The 15,413-nt window shown below is 41.3% G+C and overlaps 1 protein-coding gene across 3 annotated transcripts in view; it reads left to right on the top strand.

Annotated features, from left to right (window-relative positions):
* The window catches only part of KIAA0319L (KIAA0319 like), a 168,070-nt gene that overhangs the window by 129,253 nt on the left and 23,404 nt on the right, over positions 1-15,413 (top strand). For all 3 annotated transcript variants that reach the window (XM_060205869.1, XM_060205871.1, XM_060205870.1), the window contains exons 10-16: positions 745-973; positions 2,877-3,000; positions 3,610-3,742; positions 6,587-6,735; positions 7,893-8,044; positions 8,822-8,960; positions 10,607-10,766. In XM_060205869.1, the coding sequence (XP_060061852.1) occupies positions 745-973; positions 2,877-3,000; positions 3,610-3,742; positions 6,587-6,735; positions 7,893-8,044; positions 8,822-8,960; positions 10,607-10,766 (1,086 nt within the window). The remainder of the gene's footprint in view (positions 1-744; positions 974-2,876; positions 3,001-3,609; positions 3,743-6,586; positions 6,736-7,892; positions 8,045-8,821; positions 8,961-10,606; positions 10,767-15,413) is intronic.

The raw sequence follows: 15,413 nt of genomic DNA, 5'->3' as shown, positions 1-15,413 counted from the left end.
ATCTTCTCAGAGTCAGCCCTTCTTCTTCACCCCAGAGGCTGTCTGCCCAGGATGTCCACTCTTGTGATATGCATATAGCTGAAACAGGGTCAGGAGAGGAGAGCTTAGTGCAGACAGAGCTTGCTGTATTTATTGCAGCATCTTTAAACTCTGCAAGAATATAGGCCAAGCATTTTTTTTTCTTAAGAGTTTGTTTCTGGGCTTTAGAGTTAGGGAATGGACTTGCATCTTAGCTCACTATGTAGCCCTGGGTAGATTGCTTAGCCTTTTTAAGCCTCCTGTAAGGTGAAGTCAGTGATAGCTTTTTAATATAATTGTTCTGATGACCATACCAAGTGATGCATATCAAGATATATGCATTGACACCTGCAAGCAGCAGACCAAGATGGTGCTGAAAACTGGTGTCCTGGATTCAGTTCCTGACTCTAGTACTTTCAAATGCTGTAACCTCAGACAAGTTTACTTTAACTCTCTCTGTCTACTCTGTCATAGTAAAATGAGGATGGTGCTTTATAGAACTGTTGTGAGAACTTAATGAGATATACAGTGTTTGGAGCAATGCCTGGCACAAGCAAACCCTTACTGTTAGTTTTGTTTGTTTGTTTGTTTGTTTTAGGAAGAATGGGTAAAAATAGCTAACCCTACTGCCTTGGTATTTCTTACCCGAGATTCTCAGTACTTATCACATTTACTCCTTTTTTTGTAAGCCCATCTATGATTGCACTCCTCCTTTTGCCCTAACAGCTTGACTGTAGTAGACTCTAATGGAGCTACTAACTCAACAACAGCAAACCTGACAGTGAACAAAGCCGTGGATTACCCCCCTGTGGCCAATGCAGGCCCCAACCAAGTGATCACTTTGCCCCAAAACTCCATCACACTCTCTGGAAACCAGAGCACTGATGACCATGGCATCTACAGCTATGAATGGTCACTCAGCCCAACCAGCAAGGGGAAAGTGGTGGAGATGCAGGTAGGAGGCAACATTAATTTATGCCTTTTATTATAATTTGTGTCTGTGATTAATTTATGTCTCTTCTTACCCTTTTCTTACTCTCCATAGAGTCAAATTTTACAAGTTTTTGGAGTATAAATTTCCATTATATAAGTTGGAGTAGAATGCCTGACTAGAGCATGTGCATCTCTCCAGAGATATTTAAGAAGATCTGCCAGTAGGAGGCCAGGCAGTGGCGCACCTGGTTGAGCGCACATGTTATAGTGTACAATGACCCTGGTTTGAACCCCTGCTCCCCACCTGCAAGAGGGAAGCTTCATAAGTGGTGAAGCTGGGCTGTAGGTGTTTCTCTGTCTCTCTCCCTCTCTATCTCCCCTTCCTCTCAATTTCTCTCTGTCCTATCCAATTATATATATATATATATATATATATATATATATATATATATATATATATATAAAATATCTGTCAGTAGACATCTCACCTAAGTAAGAAAACTGGATGGAGACAGTGGTAGACTGGATTAATAAACCTTAATCAGAGCTGCTTCTTAGGTCTAGCTGGTTGTTACCACATTGAAATATGATCCTAATAATGCTAGATCATCCAGCTTTTCAAGAGAAGAAAAAAAAAATCTAGATCTTTATTTATGAACTTTTCAGACTTTTAAGACAACAAGCCAAACAAGCTGGATCAAGCTCACAGGCTGCCAGTTTTTGCCCACTGTTCTAGAGAAAAGTCTTGCATTGGAAGTTTGCCCTAAATTATTTATAATGTTCCTTCCGACACTCAAAAAGTATATGCTTCCAGATTTGAAGCTCATAGTTCACCTGGCTTTAATTTAATTAATACGTTAGTTTTCTTTGCTCTTGAAATATCTTTTTAAACCTATATGTGGGCAACATGTTATTATATAGTATCTTGAGTTGCTGTCATATTTTATTGAATTAGTTTGATTATGATCGCTGTGTTGCCTTAGTAGAGAGAACACTGTTTTAAAACTTATGTTACTTTATTTCGTGTCCATGGTCTACTTTCTGGTTTGGATCACAGAGGCTGATCTTGGTTACCTCTGCACATTTTATTGTACTTTTCTCCCTTGTGACTTTATTTGAAACTGCTTCTGTGTCAAGGAGAACTGTTTTGTTGTTGTTGTTGTTTTTCCTATTTTATTGTACCAAAGTACTGCTCAGCTCTGGTTTATGGTGGTGGTGTAGGGGATTGAACCTAAGACCTCAGAGCCTCAGGCATGAGAGTCTGTTTGCATAAGCATTATGCTATCTCTCTAGCCCTTCCTCTCTTTTTTTCTTATAGTTGTCATACCTTATGTATGTACCTTCCACTATTCTTAAGCAAACTTATCAAACTTAATATATGTTGTAGAGAGAGACCACAGCATGCTCTATCTTTTGTGGTGCTTTCTCTGGTTCTGTGGTGCCTCCATGTGATGCTGGTGTTTGAATCTAGAGCCTCACCTCTTACAAGGCATGCCCTCTACCTGGTGAGCTATTTTCTGGCATACGTTGTTGTTGTTGTTTTTTTTTCTCCTGAGGGCAGAAACTTGTACAAAATGCCCCATAGTACATAATTAAACATTAATTAACTATGCTGAATGGGTAGTAACTGCCTAATATCAGTGAAGGTTTAGAAGTCTGGGTGAGGTACCAGACTATAGACCCAGGTCTCCACCTGCAGGGGGCAAGCTTCATGAGCAGTGCTGCAGGTGTCTCTCTGTCTCTCTCCCTCTATATTTCCCCTTCCCCTCTCAATTTCTCTCTGCTCTATCAAGTAAAATACATAAATGAATATTTTTAAAAGAGAAAAGATTTTATTAAAGTAAGAAAAAATCTGGATGAAAATCATCTCAACTAGAATAGAACTTATGTATCATGTGATTCTGGGAGTCTGCTTTTTCATTCAGGGTGTTAGGACACCAACCCTGCAACTCTCTGCCATGCAAGAAGGAGACTACACTTACCAGCTCACAGTGACTGACACAATAGGACAGCAGTCCACTGCTCAAGTGACTGTAATTGTGCAACCTGGTGAGTTTCAACCTTCTGGTGCAGGCTGTGGTGAGAATAGGGTTTGGGTCCTGAGCTATCTGAGGGTAGAGGCGGGAGGCACCAGTCTGCAGTACCCATGGCAACTTCTATTGTCCTGGCAACTTCTGCTGTCCATTTTCCCTGTGCTTTCTTCAGAGAGAGAGAGAGAGAGAGAGAACTTCAGAAGCTTTAGCTTGTGCCCCTGCCCTTGGATGGTTCTGCCTTGGAGCATATGCAGCAGATAGAATCCCGCCACCCCAACTCCTAACATATTCTTTAAGAGCTAGCTTAAGGCCTACGTCCATTCGAAAACCCTACCTTGTCACTCAGAACCTTTCATTTCAACTCTGTGAAATTATATTTCCAACTCAGCATTGCACTATATCTTCCATCTGTTCTATAATGTCCTTTCACAATTGTTTTATATGCTTTCTATTGTGTTCACAAGTCTTACTGTGAACTTCCAAACTATACTCATATCTTCCACAATATCTGACATTTGTGAGCAGAAGCAGAGTCCTTCTGTCTTTCAGAACATATGTCACAATCAGTTCCCCACTTTTTCCAGCTGAACTACCTGCTTTTGACCTCTAAGTCTCTGTCTTCTAGAAAACAACAAGCCTCCTCAGGCAGATGCAGGCCCAGATAAAGAATTAACCCTCCCTGTGGACAGCACGACCCTGGATGGCAGCAAAAGTTCAGATGATCAGAAAATTACCTCATATCTTTGGGAAAAAACACAGTAAGTGTTTTTGTACAAAAGCTCCAGACCTTTAGAGAATAATGTTTGCATGCTTTTTCCCCCCAAATATTTATTTATTCATTCCCTTTTTGTTGCCCTTGTTTTTATTTTTATTGTTGTAGTTATTATTGTTATTGATGTCATTGCTGGCTAGATCAGAGAGAAATGAAGAGTGGAGGGGAAGACATAGATAGACACCTGCAGACCTGCTTCACTGCTTGAGAAGTGACTCCCCTGCAGGTGGGGAGCCAGGGGCTCACACCAGGATCCTTAAGCTGGTCCTTGCGCTTTGCGCCACCTGCACTTAACCCGCTATGCTGCCGCCTTACTCCCCGCTTGACTTGCTTTTAATAGTTTACTTATTCTGGCTTATCCAAGAGGTGGTAACTAAGAGAAAGGGAAAAAAAAAGTTTGCATTTACAAACTTCAACTCTAAGAAGATGATCTAAAATATTTTTTATAAGAAATAAAGAATGCATACTATCAGCTAATCCCCAGGTAGCACTTTGTGGCCCTGGTACTTTTATAGGTATAATCCATCTGCTAAAATGCATAGTTTAATTACACTGAGAGGCAGGAAGGAAGGGGTAATGGAGCAGAAAAATACTTTTGCTCAAAATTAACCGAGTAAGGCTGGGCAGAGGGGTTGGGCAATCCAATCATTAAGGAGAATTGAAAATTCATCTGCAAAAATGAAAGCATTACTTTGTTACTGTTTCCTTGAAGATACCATTTACCAATTATGTTAGCCAGAGGCCAATGGCAGGAGCCCAAATAATAATTATTAATTGTAGTTATATAATCCAGCCATTCGTAGTTCTCACAGTTTCTTTCAGTTCATTTAAATCATAACAAATGGAACTCAGATTATTTACAGAAAGCAGAGAATTCCAAGGAAGAGTTAAAAACCTTCAGTTTCTTTTTTTTTTATAGATGGCTTTTTAATATTTATTTATTTATTTTCCTTTTTGTTGCCCTTATTGTTGTTGTAGTAGTTGTTGATGTCATCGTTGTTTGGACAGAAAGAAATGGAGAGAGGGGGACAGAAAGATAAACACCTGCCTATCTGCCTGTGAAGCAACTCCCCTGCAGGTGGGGAGCCAGGACTCGAACTGCAAGTTAAGCTGGCCCTTGCACTTCGCACCATGTACACTTAACCCGCTGTGCTACCAACACCGAAAATCTTCAGTTTCTAAAAGTAGCAACCATAGGACAGACAGGGTGTTTTGTTTTTGGTTTTTGTTTGTTTTTGAGTAGGGTATTAGAGACAGTGGGGAAGGGCTATAATTTGAATATAGAAAACACTTGACTAACAATTGGGGAACTGAATTCTAGAGATTATTTCCCTCAGCTCTTGTTTTTTTTTTTTGTTTTGTTTTTTTTATCTTTGGGGGAACCTAATCTTCTTCAGCCCAATGTGTTTTCCTTCCTTTTCCTTTCCTTCTTTTATTTTATTTCTACACAAATCCTTAAATTCTTATTTATTTATTTATTTAGAGAGAGAGAGTGAGAAATAGACACCATAGCACTGAACTTCCTTCAGTGCAATGGTGTCCAGGCTCTAATCTGGGCTGTGCATATGCCAAAACAGCACACTATTCAAGTGAGTTGTTTTACCAGCCCAGCCCAGTGTATTTTAATTATAATTGTTGAAGAAAAAAAGCTGATAAGCCTTTTTTTAGAAGAGTTTTATTATGTTTATAATAGGAATGATATTGCTTAGCATAGCTTCATAGAGGAAATTCTTTTCCAAGAGGCACTACTCGGGGCAGAGATGGTATTTAAATGGCAAAGCAAAACCTGGAAGTTGACAGATTTCTCTGGTCTTGTAATTTTAAGGCTAGCTTTGAGTATTTTATTCCTTGAGTAGAACCCTTTGTTGAGTGTACTTTGTGCCCAGAGGTTGGCACAGAGCTCACTCTCTTGTTGCAGGCTGCTGCATGACGCCTGGGGAAGAATGAATGATGTGAGATGTCCTGGGCCATCTGTGGCTCCTGCCCAAGAGCTGGTAGAATTTTGCTTTTAGAGCTGCTTCTAAGAAGAGAGTGATTTTACCCTCAGAGTTCTTCTGTAACCTTGGCCCATTTCCTTTCCCTGATTTTTCATCAGGATTTTGGCATGTGATTGAGAAGTACATTTTCCTTCTTTGCTAGCAAGAGCTGAACCAACTACTGGGCCAGCAATGCTTTTTAGAAATATCACTCTTTAATCATTCTTTTGATTGGAGACCTGCACAGAATTCTTTCTTCCTTTTACAGACTGGAAAAGTTTTTTAAAAAATTGAATGTTCTAGAAGGTCATATAAAAGCTACGGCTAGATGTATCTGAAAGCTGGTGAATAGAATTTTCTGATCAGCAGGTAGCCTATATTTTTGGGGCCAAATGACACTTTGTACAAGTGGAATATATTTTTTAAATATTTATTTTATTTATTCCCTTTTGTTGCCCTTGTTGTTTTATTGTTGTAGTTATTATTGTTTTTATCATCATTGTTGGATAGGACAAAGAGAAATGGAGAGAGGAGGGGAAGACAGAGAGGAGGAGAGAAAGATAGACACCTGCAGACCTGCTTCACCGCCTGTGAAGTGACTCCCCTGCAAGTGGGGAGCTGGGGTTTGAACCGGTATCCTTATGCCGGTCCTTGTGCTTTGCGCCACCTGAGCTTAACCTGCTGCACTACAGCCCGACTCCCCACAAGTGGAATATTTTTAAACATGTCCTCTCAAGGTCTGAGAAACAACAGTTCATATCTGAGCTGAGGTAATAATTTTCTCCTCCTGCTAAGTCAGGGAAGGGAAAGCAGCAGATAGGTACTACTCCACCCTCTGGTTTCTCTTTGTCCAGGGGACCTGATGGGGTGCAGCTCAAGAATGCTAACTGCACTGTCGCCACTGTGACTGGGCTGCAAGTGGGAACCTACGTGTTCACCTTGACTGTCAAAGATGAGAGGAACCTGCAAAGCCAGAGCTCTGTGAATGTCATTGTCAAAGAAGGTATCTCCCTGCCTTGGGTGACTAGCTGGCAGATCTGGGTCAGATTCATAGTCTCTTGTTTGGTTGCAAAAATTGGTTAGCAACAAGGTGTGGGGAAATATGGTTGGGGTGAGGTAACTGTTAATTGCTTTTCTAAAACAATTGCTAATTGAGAATTATTGTAGATGAGTTTCTCCCTCCTCTCTCCCTCCTACCCTTTACTGAAGAGGAGAAGAAGTAAAGGTTCCTCTATTTTTTTTTTTTGCTTTCATGCTGCTGAAACCTGGGGTTTCTGTGACTCAGCTGCTATCTACAGTGACACCTGCTGCCAGACTATAGAATAACTTTCCTATGTCCCATGGACCTCCAGTCTAAAACCAATTTGAGGCAAGGGTTGACTGACCATGTTCTGGTTTTAGTTTGCAGGCATGGTGGTAAGTTATGACCTTGAGAGAAAGATTTAAGCTGATAGTAGGAGAAATCATCATAGGTTCAGATAACCTCCACATAATAAACTCAGTAAGTACTGACTATATTACCTGAGTAAAAGATGCGAGTGGGGTTCCAGTCTAAAAGAGTTCTTTATCTCTCCCTTTTTCTCCATTAAAGCAGTAAGAAAGGAATAAAAAATGCCCTCAAAGGAATGTGAAGCCATTATTATTATTATTACTATTAATTATTACCAGAGCACTGCTCAGCTCTGGCTTATGGTGGCACAGGGGATCGAACCTGGGACTTTGGAGCCTCAGACATGAGAGTCTCTGTGCATAACCATTATGCTATCTATCTATGCTGCTCTGAATCCTTATTTTAAAGAGAATTTGCAATAAAAACTGAAAGAAACCCCACTCCAGGGCCTTAATCTGCCTTGGACCTTTGTTTCTAATCATTATAAAGCCCCAACACAGAGAAATAGATTCCTTTCAGGGAAGGTGCTATGATTACAAGAGGGAACCATAGTTGTCCCTCATTGTAGATTGTATCAGAAGAACACTTCTCTGGATATAATGGGAGTCACAGGGCCTTTACACTGGTGGTCTTAAATCTTTGCCCTTAGTTGCTATCATGGATAGACACTTGTTAAGATATTTTTGATGTTTAATCCCCCCACACGTATTATGAAGAAGCATTCTCTCTTTTATAAAATGTTACATTATTTAAATGATTTCTCTGACTAGAAATAAACAAACCACCTATAGCCAAGATAACTGGGAATGTAGTGATTACCTTGCCTATGGACACAGCAGAGCTGGATGGCTCCAAGTCGTCAGATGACAAGGGAATCATCAGCTACATCTGGACTAGAGATGAGGGGAGCCCAGCTGCAGGGGTAAGTATGCCAGAAGCTGGAGAACAGCGTGAGCTCAAGTAATGAGACGGGGAAGAGGAGACTGCTAAACGTTCCAATATCTGTTTTAACCATGGTCCCTTGTATCAAAGCTGGTACCTTTCCTGAATTCCATGGAGGTTAAATGATTTGCTCAGAGTTACCCAGCAATCCAGTGTGACATAGAATGTGATTTGATTTTCTTTCCTGTTCTTATCTGTTAGTATGCTTCTAAAAACCCCTTCTGTTTCATTAGTTTAATCCCCCCTGCTTAACACTATTCTATTTACATAACCACTTCATTCTATTTACATAACCGCTGATAACAAGCACCACCCTCCCTCCAGGGCATTGGTGGTTCAGTGATAGAATTCTTGCCTGCTCCACCCCCTCTCCTTGTCATACCCTGATTTTCACCAGTCACTTTTCTCTCCACCCTCTCTGCGTCGCATCCTGTTCCCACCTTACTGGGCTAGTATATTTATAAGGACAAGATTGTTTGTAGTTTAGAGTTTAGCTTAGCTTGGTATAGATTGTGCTGTGTCCTGCACGAATAAAGAGATACTGCGTACAACCCAGCCATGAGTCCCGGGTCGTCTGTCTCCCATCAATGAAACTCAGCCCGACGCTTATCAGCTGTGTTGTACAGTGCCATTACACAGTAGAAACTGCCCTGAGATGAGGCAGTACAGCTCAAAGGAGCCCGAGTTTCGACGGAAGTGACAGTTGCTTAAAAGAAGTATAATTTGTTCTGCAATGAAGCCCTGTTCCACCCTACAGGAGGTGTTAAATCATTCTGACCACCACCCTATACTCTTCCTTTCCAACCTGGTGGAGGGAACCTACATATTTCACCTGAAAGTAACTGATGCGAAGGGTGAAAGTGACACAGACCGGACCACACTGGAGGTGAAGCCTGGTGAGTTCATTTAGTGATGAGCATGAGTGGACTTGCTGGATCAACTCATCAGGGCCTCAGTCCTGAGACTTCTTCCCTTCAGCATGGACAGAACTAGATTGCATGTGTCCTGCTTTAGAAAACAAACAAACAAACAAAACCTAGGAACCTCAAGCTGAGAAGCTGTTAGAGAATGTTCACCATTTCAACAATAACCCATCTTCCCATTGAGAATAAGAATAGAAGTCAAATGTAAAACATTAATTCCCCAATAAAGAAATTAAAAAAAAAAAAGAAGAAGAAGAAGAAGAATAGAGATCGCCCCATTCACCTGGGATGGAGAAAAAGAAACTCAGAGAGGGCAGGGCTTGCTCAGTGTCACACAGCAGTCGTGTCAGAGCTAGGCCTTTTGTGCCCCAAGTCTAGCATTTTCTCTTTTACATATGACTGATGAGACAGGGCTCTCAGGGTGCTTTGGGAATCTGAGCACAGGAATAACTTGAGTCATGATGTCTCATCAGCACCCAGATGCAGAAAACAACTTATTTTTATATGTTAAGCCTCAGGCTTTATCTGACAGCCCAGGGAAGGTAAAGTAACTGGTGTCCTTTATATTTTTCAGATTTGCAGAATTAAAATTTTTTTCTTACATAGAATCATGTTTTTATCTTGCTTTGAGATTAATTTGGTGTTGGGGAGGAAATGAACGTGGAGGGTGGGATTGAGTCTTACAAATTCCTGAGCATCTAATGAGAAGACATTAGCTTTAAACCTGCTCTTTATTATCTAGGCCAAGCATATGTGAGTGTATGTATGGATGACTTAGATGGGAAAGGGATCTTGTCAGGTCTTCCAGTCCTTGCCCACCTCTATGAAGGATAGCAGCCAAGACACTATCAAGTCTCTTGTGTGTTTAAAAATCAGATCACAGAATAGTCTGCTAATTATGTAAATCTTACATCAAAACAGGCAAATGCTATATCCAAGAATGCGAATAAGGTATTTTGAATAATTACTTTTCATTTCCAAATGTGGAATAGTCCTTAAGACATATTCAAAAGCAAAGCACAATAGTCTCACGGTTTTAGAGTTGTGATCCTGCAGCTGTGATGTGGCTCTAAGGAAATCCTTGTCTCTTGGCTGCCTGAATTTTCTTTGTGTTTACTGTTTTCAAGTCTATAGAGCAGAAGCATTATCATCATTGATAACATCTTTTGAGATGGACATTTTCCCTCCTGTTGTTGTTAAGCAAAGTACAACAAGTCATTGAAAATCAAATATAGACTGAGAAAGTTGGTTAGACCCCCTGCTTAGCCTAGAATGTTCAACTAAGCCAGTTGAACAGCTTTTAAAATAAACCTACAAGTGTTTCTTTCTCTCTTCCCCACTCCCTTCTTTAAAACCCATTGCCTCCCTACTTCAGTCTAATCCCAAGCACATGCTTGATATTCCTCAGGTTGGTATAGAGACATGGAGTGCTTTTGAAGCTCTCTAAGCCAGCCCCAAATTGCACTAATAAGAATTCACTATAATTTCTTTCCTTTTTAAGGTCAGTTGCATTTCTGAGTGGTCTTATTACTTTTTCTCCTGTGCCAAAGCTAACATGCATTGGCAGGTCTGTTAACTCTCCTACCTCTAAAGCCATGACTGATCCACATGCTTTCCAGATCCCAGGAAAAACAACCTAGTGGAGATCATCTTGGATGTCAACGTCAGTCAGCTAACTGAGAGGCTGAAGGGGATGTTCATCCGCCAGATTGGGGTCCTCCTGGGGGTGCTGGATTCCGACATCATTGTGCAAAAGATTCAGCCGTACACGGAGCAGAGGTAGCTGGGCAATGAATGGGGGGAGAAAAGGAAAGACCAGGGGTCCCGTGGGCTTCTTTATTGAGCTGAGAAATAGTGTGGGTAGATAGAGAAGTAGGTCTTCTGCTTAGGAACTACTCATAATATCCAGTTTATTTAATGACTTTTTCTCTTCTAGTATTGGTGACATGTTTGGTATTAGACATTACAGGCAGGATAGTGGGAACAAGGTCAGAAGAAGTGAATTATTTTTGAAGACTACAATATAGTAGTAATAATTGAGTAAACATTTAACAGCAATGCAGAGTGGATTTGACAATTTGTATGGTATCAACGTGGTAAGAGAGGCAAAAGCAATTAATTCTTCTTGGAGAACTGGCCCAGGACTCAGTTTCATAGATTTTCTAGAAGCAAAGCTTGTCTTGATTAAGCATAGGAGGACTAGAAGAAAATTCAGAATAGAGGAACAACATACACAGTTACTCTGTTGCATAAAAATACAGGATTTCCTTGGGGAAAATTCATTGCTTCAGAGTTAGGTGGACCCCAGAGCCTAGAAGAAGACAAGTCTAGAATATAGAATATGTGTAGACAGAATATGCAGATACTGATCATGTTTAGCTGTAATTGAGCATAAGAATACCCAGGTTAGTTTGTGATTTTGTTTGTGAAGTTTTTGTTCATATTATTAATAAAAGAACCCCCCCCCCCAAGGTATAACAGTAGTGTGAAGGCTAGGCCAAAATAGGGAGAGGCCAATTAGGGAATTTTTGGGCTAGTCCGAGAAGGAGAAAGAGAGGGAGAGGAAGAATAAAGTGTCAAATATGAAGCTTTGGTTTAAATACCTGGATAGACGGTGAATGCCTTTAACTGATTAGAAAATACAAAAGGAGCTAGTTTCCAAGAGAAGATAATGTGTTGTTCTGACTATTGAATTGGGTGTCTTATCAGTTACATGGGGAAATGTTTCATCAAATAGTCACATATATAGGCTGGAACTTGTGGTAGAAGGAAAGGTTAGAGATCATAAATTACTGCAGACAGGGGCCAGGAGGTGGCGCACCTGGTTAAGCGTTCACATTACAGTGAGCAAGGACCGAGGTTTAAGCCCCTGGTCCCCACATGCAGGGGGAAAGCTTCATGAGTGGTGAAGCGGGGCTGCAGGTGTCTGTCTTTCTCCCTCCCTATCTCCTTCTCCCCTCTCAAATCCTCTCTGTCTCTATCCAATAATAAATAAATAAATATTAAAAAAAAAATTACTGCAGACAGGCAGGAATCAAAACCATGAGGATAGATGAGTCATGCTTAGGGGAATGTAAAGGTGGTTAAGGACAGAATTCTGGAACAAACACCAATATTGAAAAAGGAGGCAAAGGAAGAGAAGCCAGCAGAGGAAACCAAGAAACATCAGAGAGGTGGGAGGAAAATCAGGTGGGAGTGGTGTGCTGGAAGTTACACGAGAAGAGCTGGCAGTAGGGGGTTGCCACAGGGCTGAGATGTAGCAGGGCCGGGGGTTGTGATGAGGCTGCAGAAAGGCTTGGGGGCTTGTGATTAGTACATCATCAGAAGTGTAGTGAGTGCTTTCCTAGAGGTTGGAGTCAGAGGACAAATGCGTTTTTTGCTTTGAGGATAGAGCGATGGTCAGTTTAACATCCTTTAGAAGAATTGGCTTCTGCAAATAATAGGGGAATAAGCTCAAAAGAGCAGCTTTTAAAGATAGAAAATACTCAAACATCTTTATAAACTGAGAACGTGAAAAATAGCTGGTGGAGACTGGAAAGGTAGATTATAGTTAGAGATTGGTCTGGGGGACTGGCTGTGGGCTGAGCAGAGGCACCACTGTCTAACTTTTTTTAAAGCTTTTTTTTTTTAATTAATTATCTTTATTGAATAGAGACAGCCAAAAATCAAGAGAGTAGGAGGAGATAGAGAGAAAGAAAGACAGCTGCAGCCCTGCTTCACCACTCGCAAAGCTTTCCCCCTGCAGGTGGAAACCGGCGGCTCGAACCCTGATCCTTGAGCATTAGAACTTGTGCGCTCAACCAGGTGCACCACCACCCAGCCCCTCAGAGGCACCGCTTTCTTTGGAAATCTAAGGAAAGAAAACAGTGCTCTAATGGGGGAATTTTGAGGTGGAGAGGATGAACATTTAGAGCACTGATACCTACGTCCTGTGTTTTGTCTCTAAAACTGAAGGCAAGGCCATCTGCTTGGAGGAGGTGGGAATGAGGTGGGCAGCCTGAGGAAAGTGGCAGAGCTGGGGAACAGCACATCCACAAGAGCTAACTTTGAGCAATATTGGGGTCTCAGCCAAGGTTAGAGATGTGAGGTGAGAGTGGTGATTCCCAATTCTCATTACATAGTAGACGACATCACAGAATCTCCTGGAGCTTTGAGGAATATACCGTTACCTGGGCCTTACACCTGGAGACTATGGTTCAGTAGGTCTGGCATGATCTGGGCACCTGAACTCTGAGCACTCCCCAGGTGAATCTAATATACATTTAGGGTACACTGAGTCAGATTGCATAATGATTAAGACTTCTCTCCCCCACTCTCCCAACCAGACATAGTCTTGGGAGTAGGAACAGAGAAAGTGACTGCTTGGACAGATGCAGCTGATGAGAATTGACTGGGTAGAAGCAGTGAAAAGATACTGAGGTTTGGGATAGCGTTGTGCAAGGACTTACCCATAGATTTATTCTCAGCGAGTCTCAGACCTGAGAGAGAGAAACATCACTGACTCTGGGTTTCTTGCTTATTCTGGACTGACTTAATTGAAGAATTCAGGAGGAAGATGTGATTGAAGGGTGACAGTATATTACAATGGGAAGAACTTGGACTTTAGATCAGACAGACATTCCTTCTGAGCCCGTTCCATTAGTGTGTGATGTATAGTAGTGAAGAAGTTGTTCACTTCTATGTTTTCACACTTGTAAAAAGGTACTTGTAGTATAGACAGTTATTGAGGATTAACAAAATGTTTGTGTAGTCTCCAACATATAGTAAATGCTCATAATGGTTATTATTAAAGAAGATCATTTTGAAACATTTGGATTTGAGGTGCCTGTGGAAGATTTGGGGTAGATATTCTAGCAAGCATTTGAGATACAGATTTGGTCACTTAGAGATGTGGGTAGAGATGATAAAGATCTGAGGGGTAATGGATTGTAAACACAAATGAAAACTATTGACATGGACTTGGACTAGGTAACTGGAGAAAATAGTGAGAAATGGACCACAAATCTTTTATAGTAATTTTTTTTTCTAATTCTGGAATTTATAATGCTTTATAGTTAGTCTCACTGTATAGTTAGCTTCTAGAAGGTCTTTTATAATGATGCTTCCAAACTTTGTATCATATGACATAGAAAATGATGATATTTAGGGGCCCAGGTGGTGGTGCACCTGGCTGAGTGCACATGTTACAGTGTGCAAGGACCCAGGTTTGAGTCCCTGTTGCCCACCTACAGGAGGAAAGCTTCACAAGTAGTGAAACAGTGCTGCAAGTGTCTCTCTGTCTCACTCCCTCTCTATCATGCCCTTCCTTCTCAATTTCTGTCTTTATCCAATAAATAAATAAATAAATATAAATTTTGGGGGAGCTGGGCAGTAGCACAGCAGGTTAAGCTCACATGATGCAAAGCGCAAGGACCGGCATAAGGATCCTGGTTCGAGCCTCCAGCTCCCCACCTGCAGGGGGGTCGCTTTGCAAGCAGTGAAGTAGGTCTGCAGGTGTCTGTCTTTCTCTCCTCCTCTCTGTCTTCCTCTTTCTCAATTTCTCTCTGTCCTATCCAACAACAACAACAGCTATAACAACTACAACAAGAGCAACAAAATGGGAAAAATGGCCTCCAGGAGCAGTGGATTCATAGTGCAGGCACCAAGCACCAGCAATAACCCTGGACACACACACACACATACACACACACATAATTAAAAAAAAAAAACTTCAGGAGTCGGGCAATAGCACAGCAGGTTAAGCACAGGTGATGCAGAGCGCAAGGACCAGTATAAGGATCCCGGTTCGAGCCCCCGGCTCCCCACGTGCAGGAGAGTTGCTTCACAGGCAGTGAAGTAGGTCTGCAGGTGTCTATCTTTCTCTCCTCTGTCTTCCCCTCCTCTCTCCATTTCTCTCTGTCCTAACTAACAACGACAATAACTACAACAACAATGAAAAACAACAAGGGCAATGAAAGGGAAAATAAATAAGTAAATAAATAAATATAAATAACTTCCTTTCTCTTAAAAAGAAAATGATGCTGTTTACATGGTACCTTGGGATAAACAGACAAGGCTACTTAGGTTGGAATCTTTTGATCCAGACTTTTTGTAATACCCAGCTCCTAGCCAGCCACTCTGTGTGCTAAGGGTATCTTGAGGACATCTCTAAAGTCAGTGTGACCAAGAAGGCTTGGTTTGTGAGACTAGAAGGCTTGGTTTGTGGGACTCAAGAAGTAGGCTACCAAAGATGGGGACTAAGGCTATAGGGGATGGATTTTGTGCTACACAAATATAATTCAAACACAGTCTGCCTGAGACTGAAAGTATCATCAAAAAGCAAACAGATTCTACGTAAAGAGTGAGATAATCTCAAACTAGCCACACCATTGTATTGGGTCTTCCTTGTTGCTGTCATAGTAGCTAGCAATCATTTTGGATGTGCTT

This window comes from Erinaceus europaeus, chromosome 13 (assembly GCF_950295315.1).
Source record: "Erinaceus europaeus chromosome 13, mEriEur2.1, whole genome shotgun sequence".
Lineage (NCBI taxonomy): Eukaryota > Metazoa > Chordata > Mammalia > Eulipotyphla > Erinaceidae > Erinaceus > Erinaceus europaeus.
Note: the sequence above shows the minus strand (reverse complement) of the source record. Positions and strands in the feature narration are given on the sequence as shown.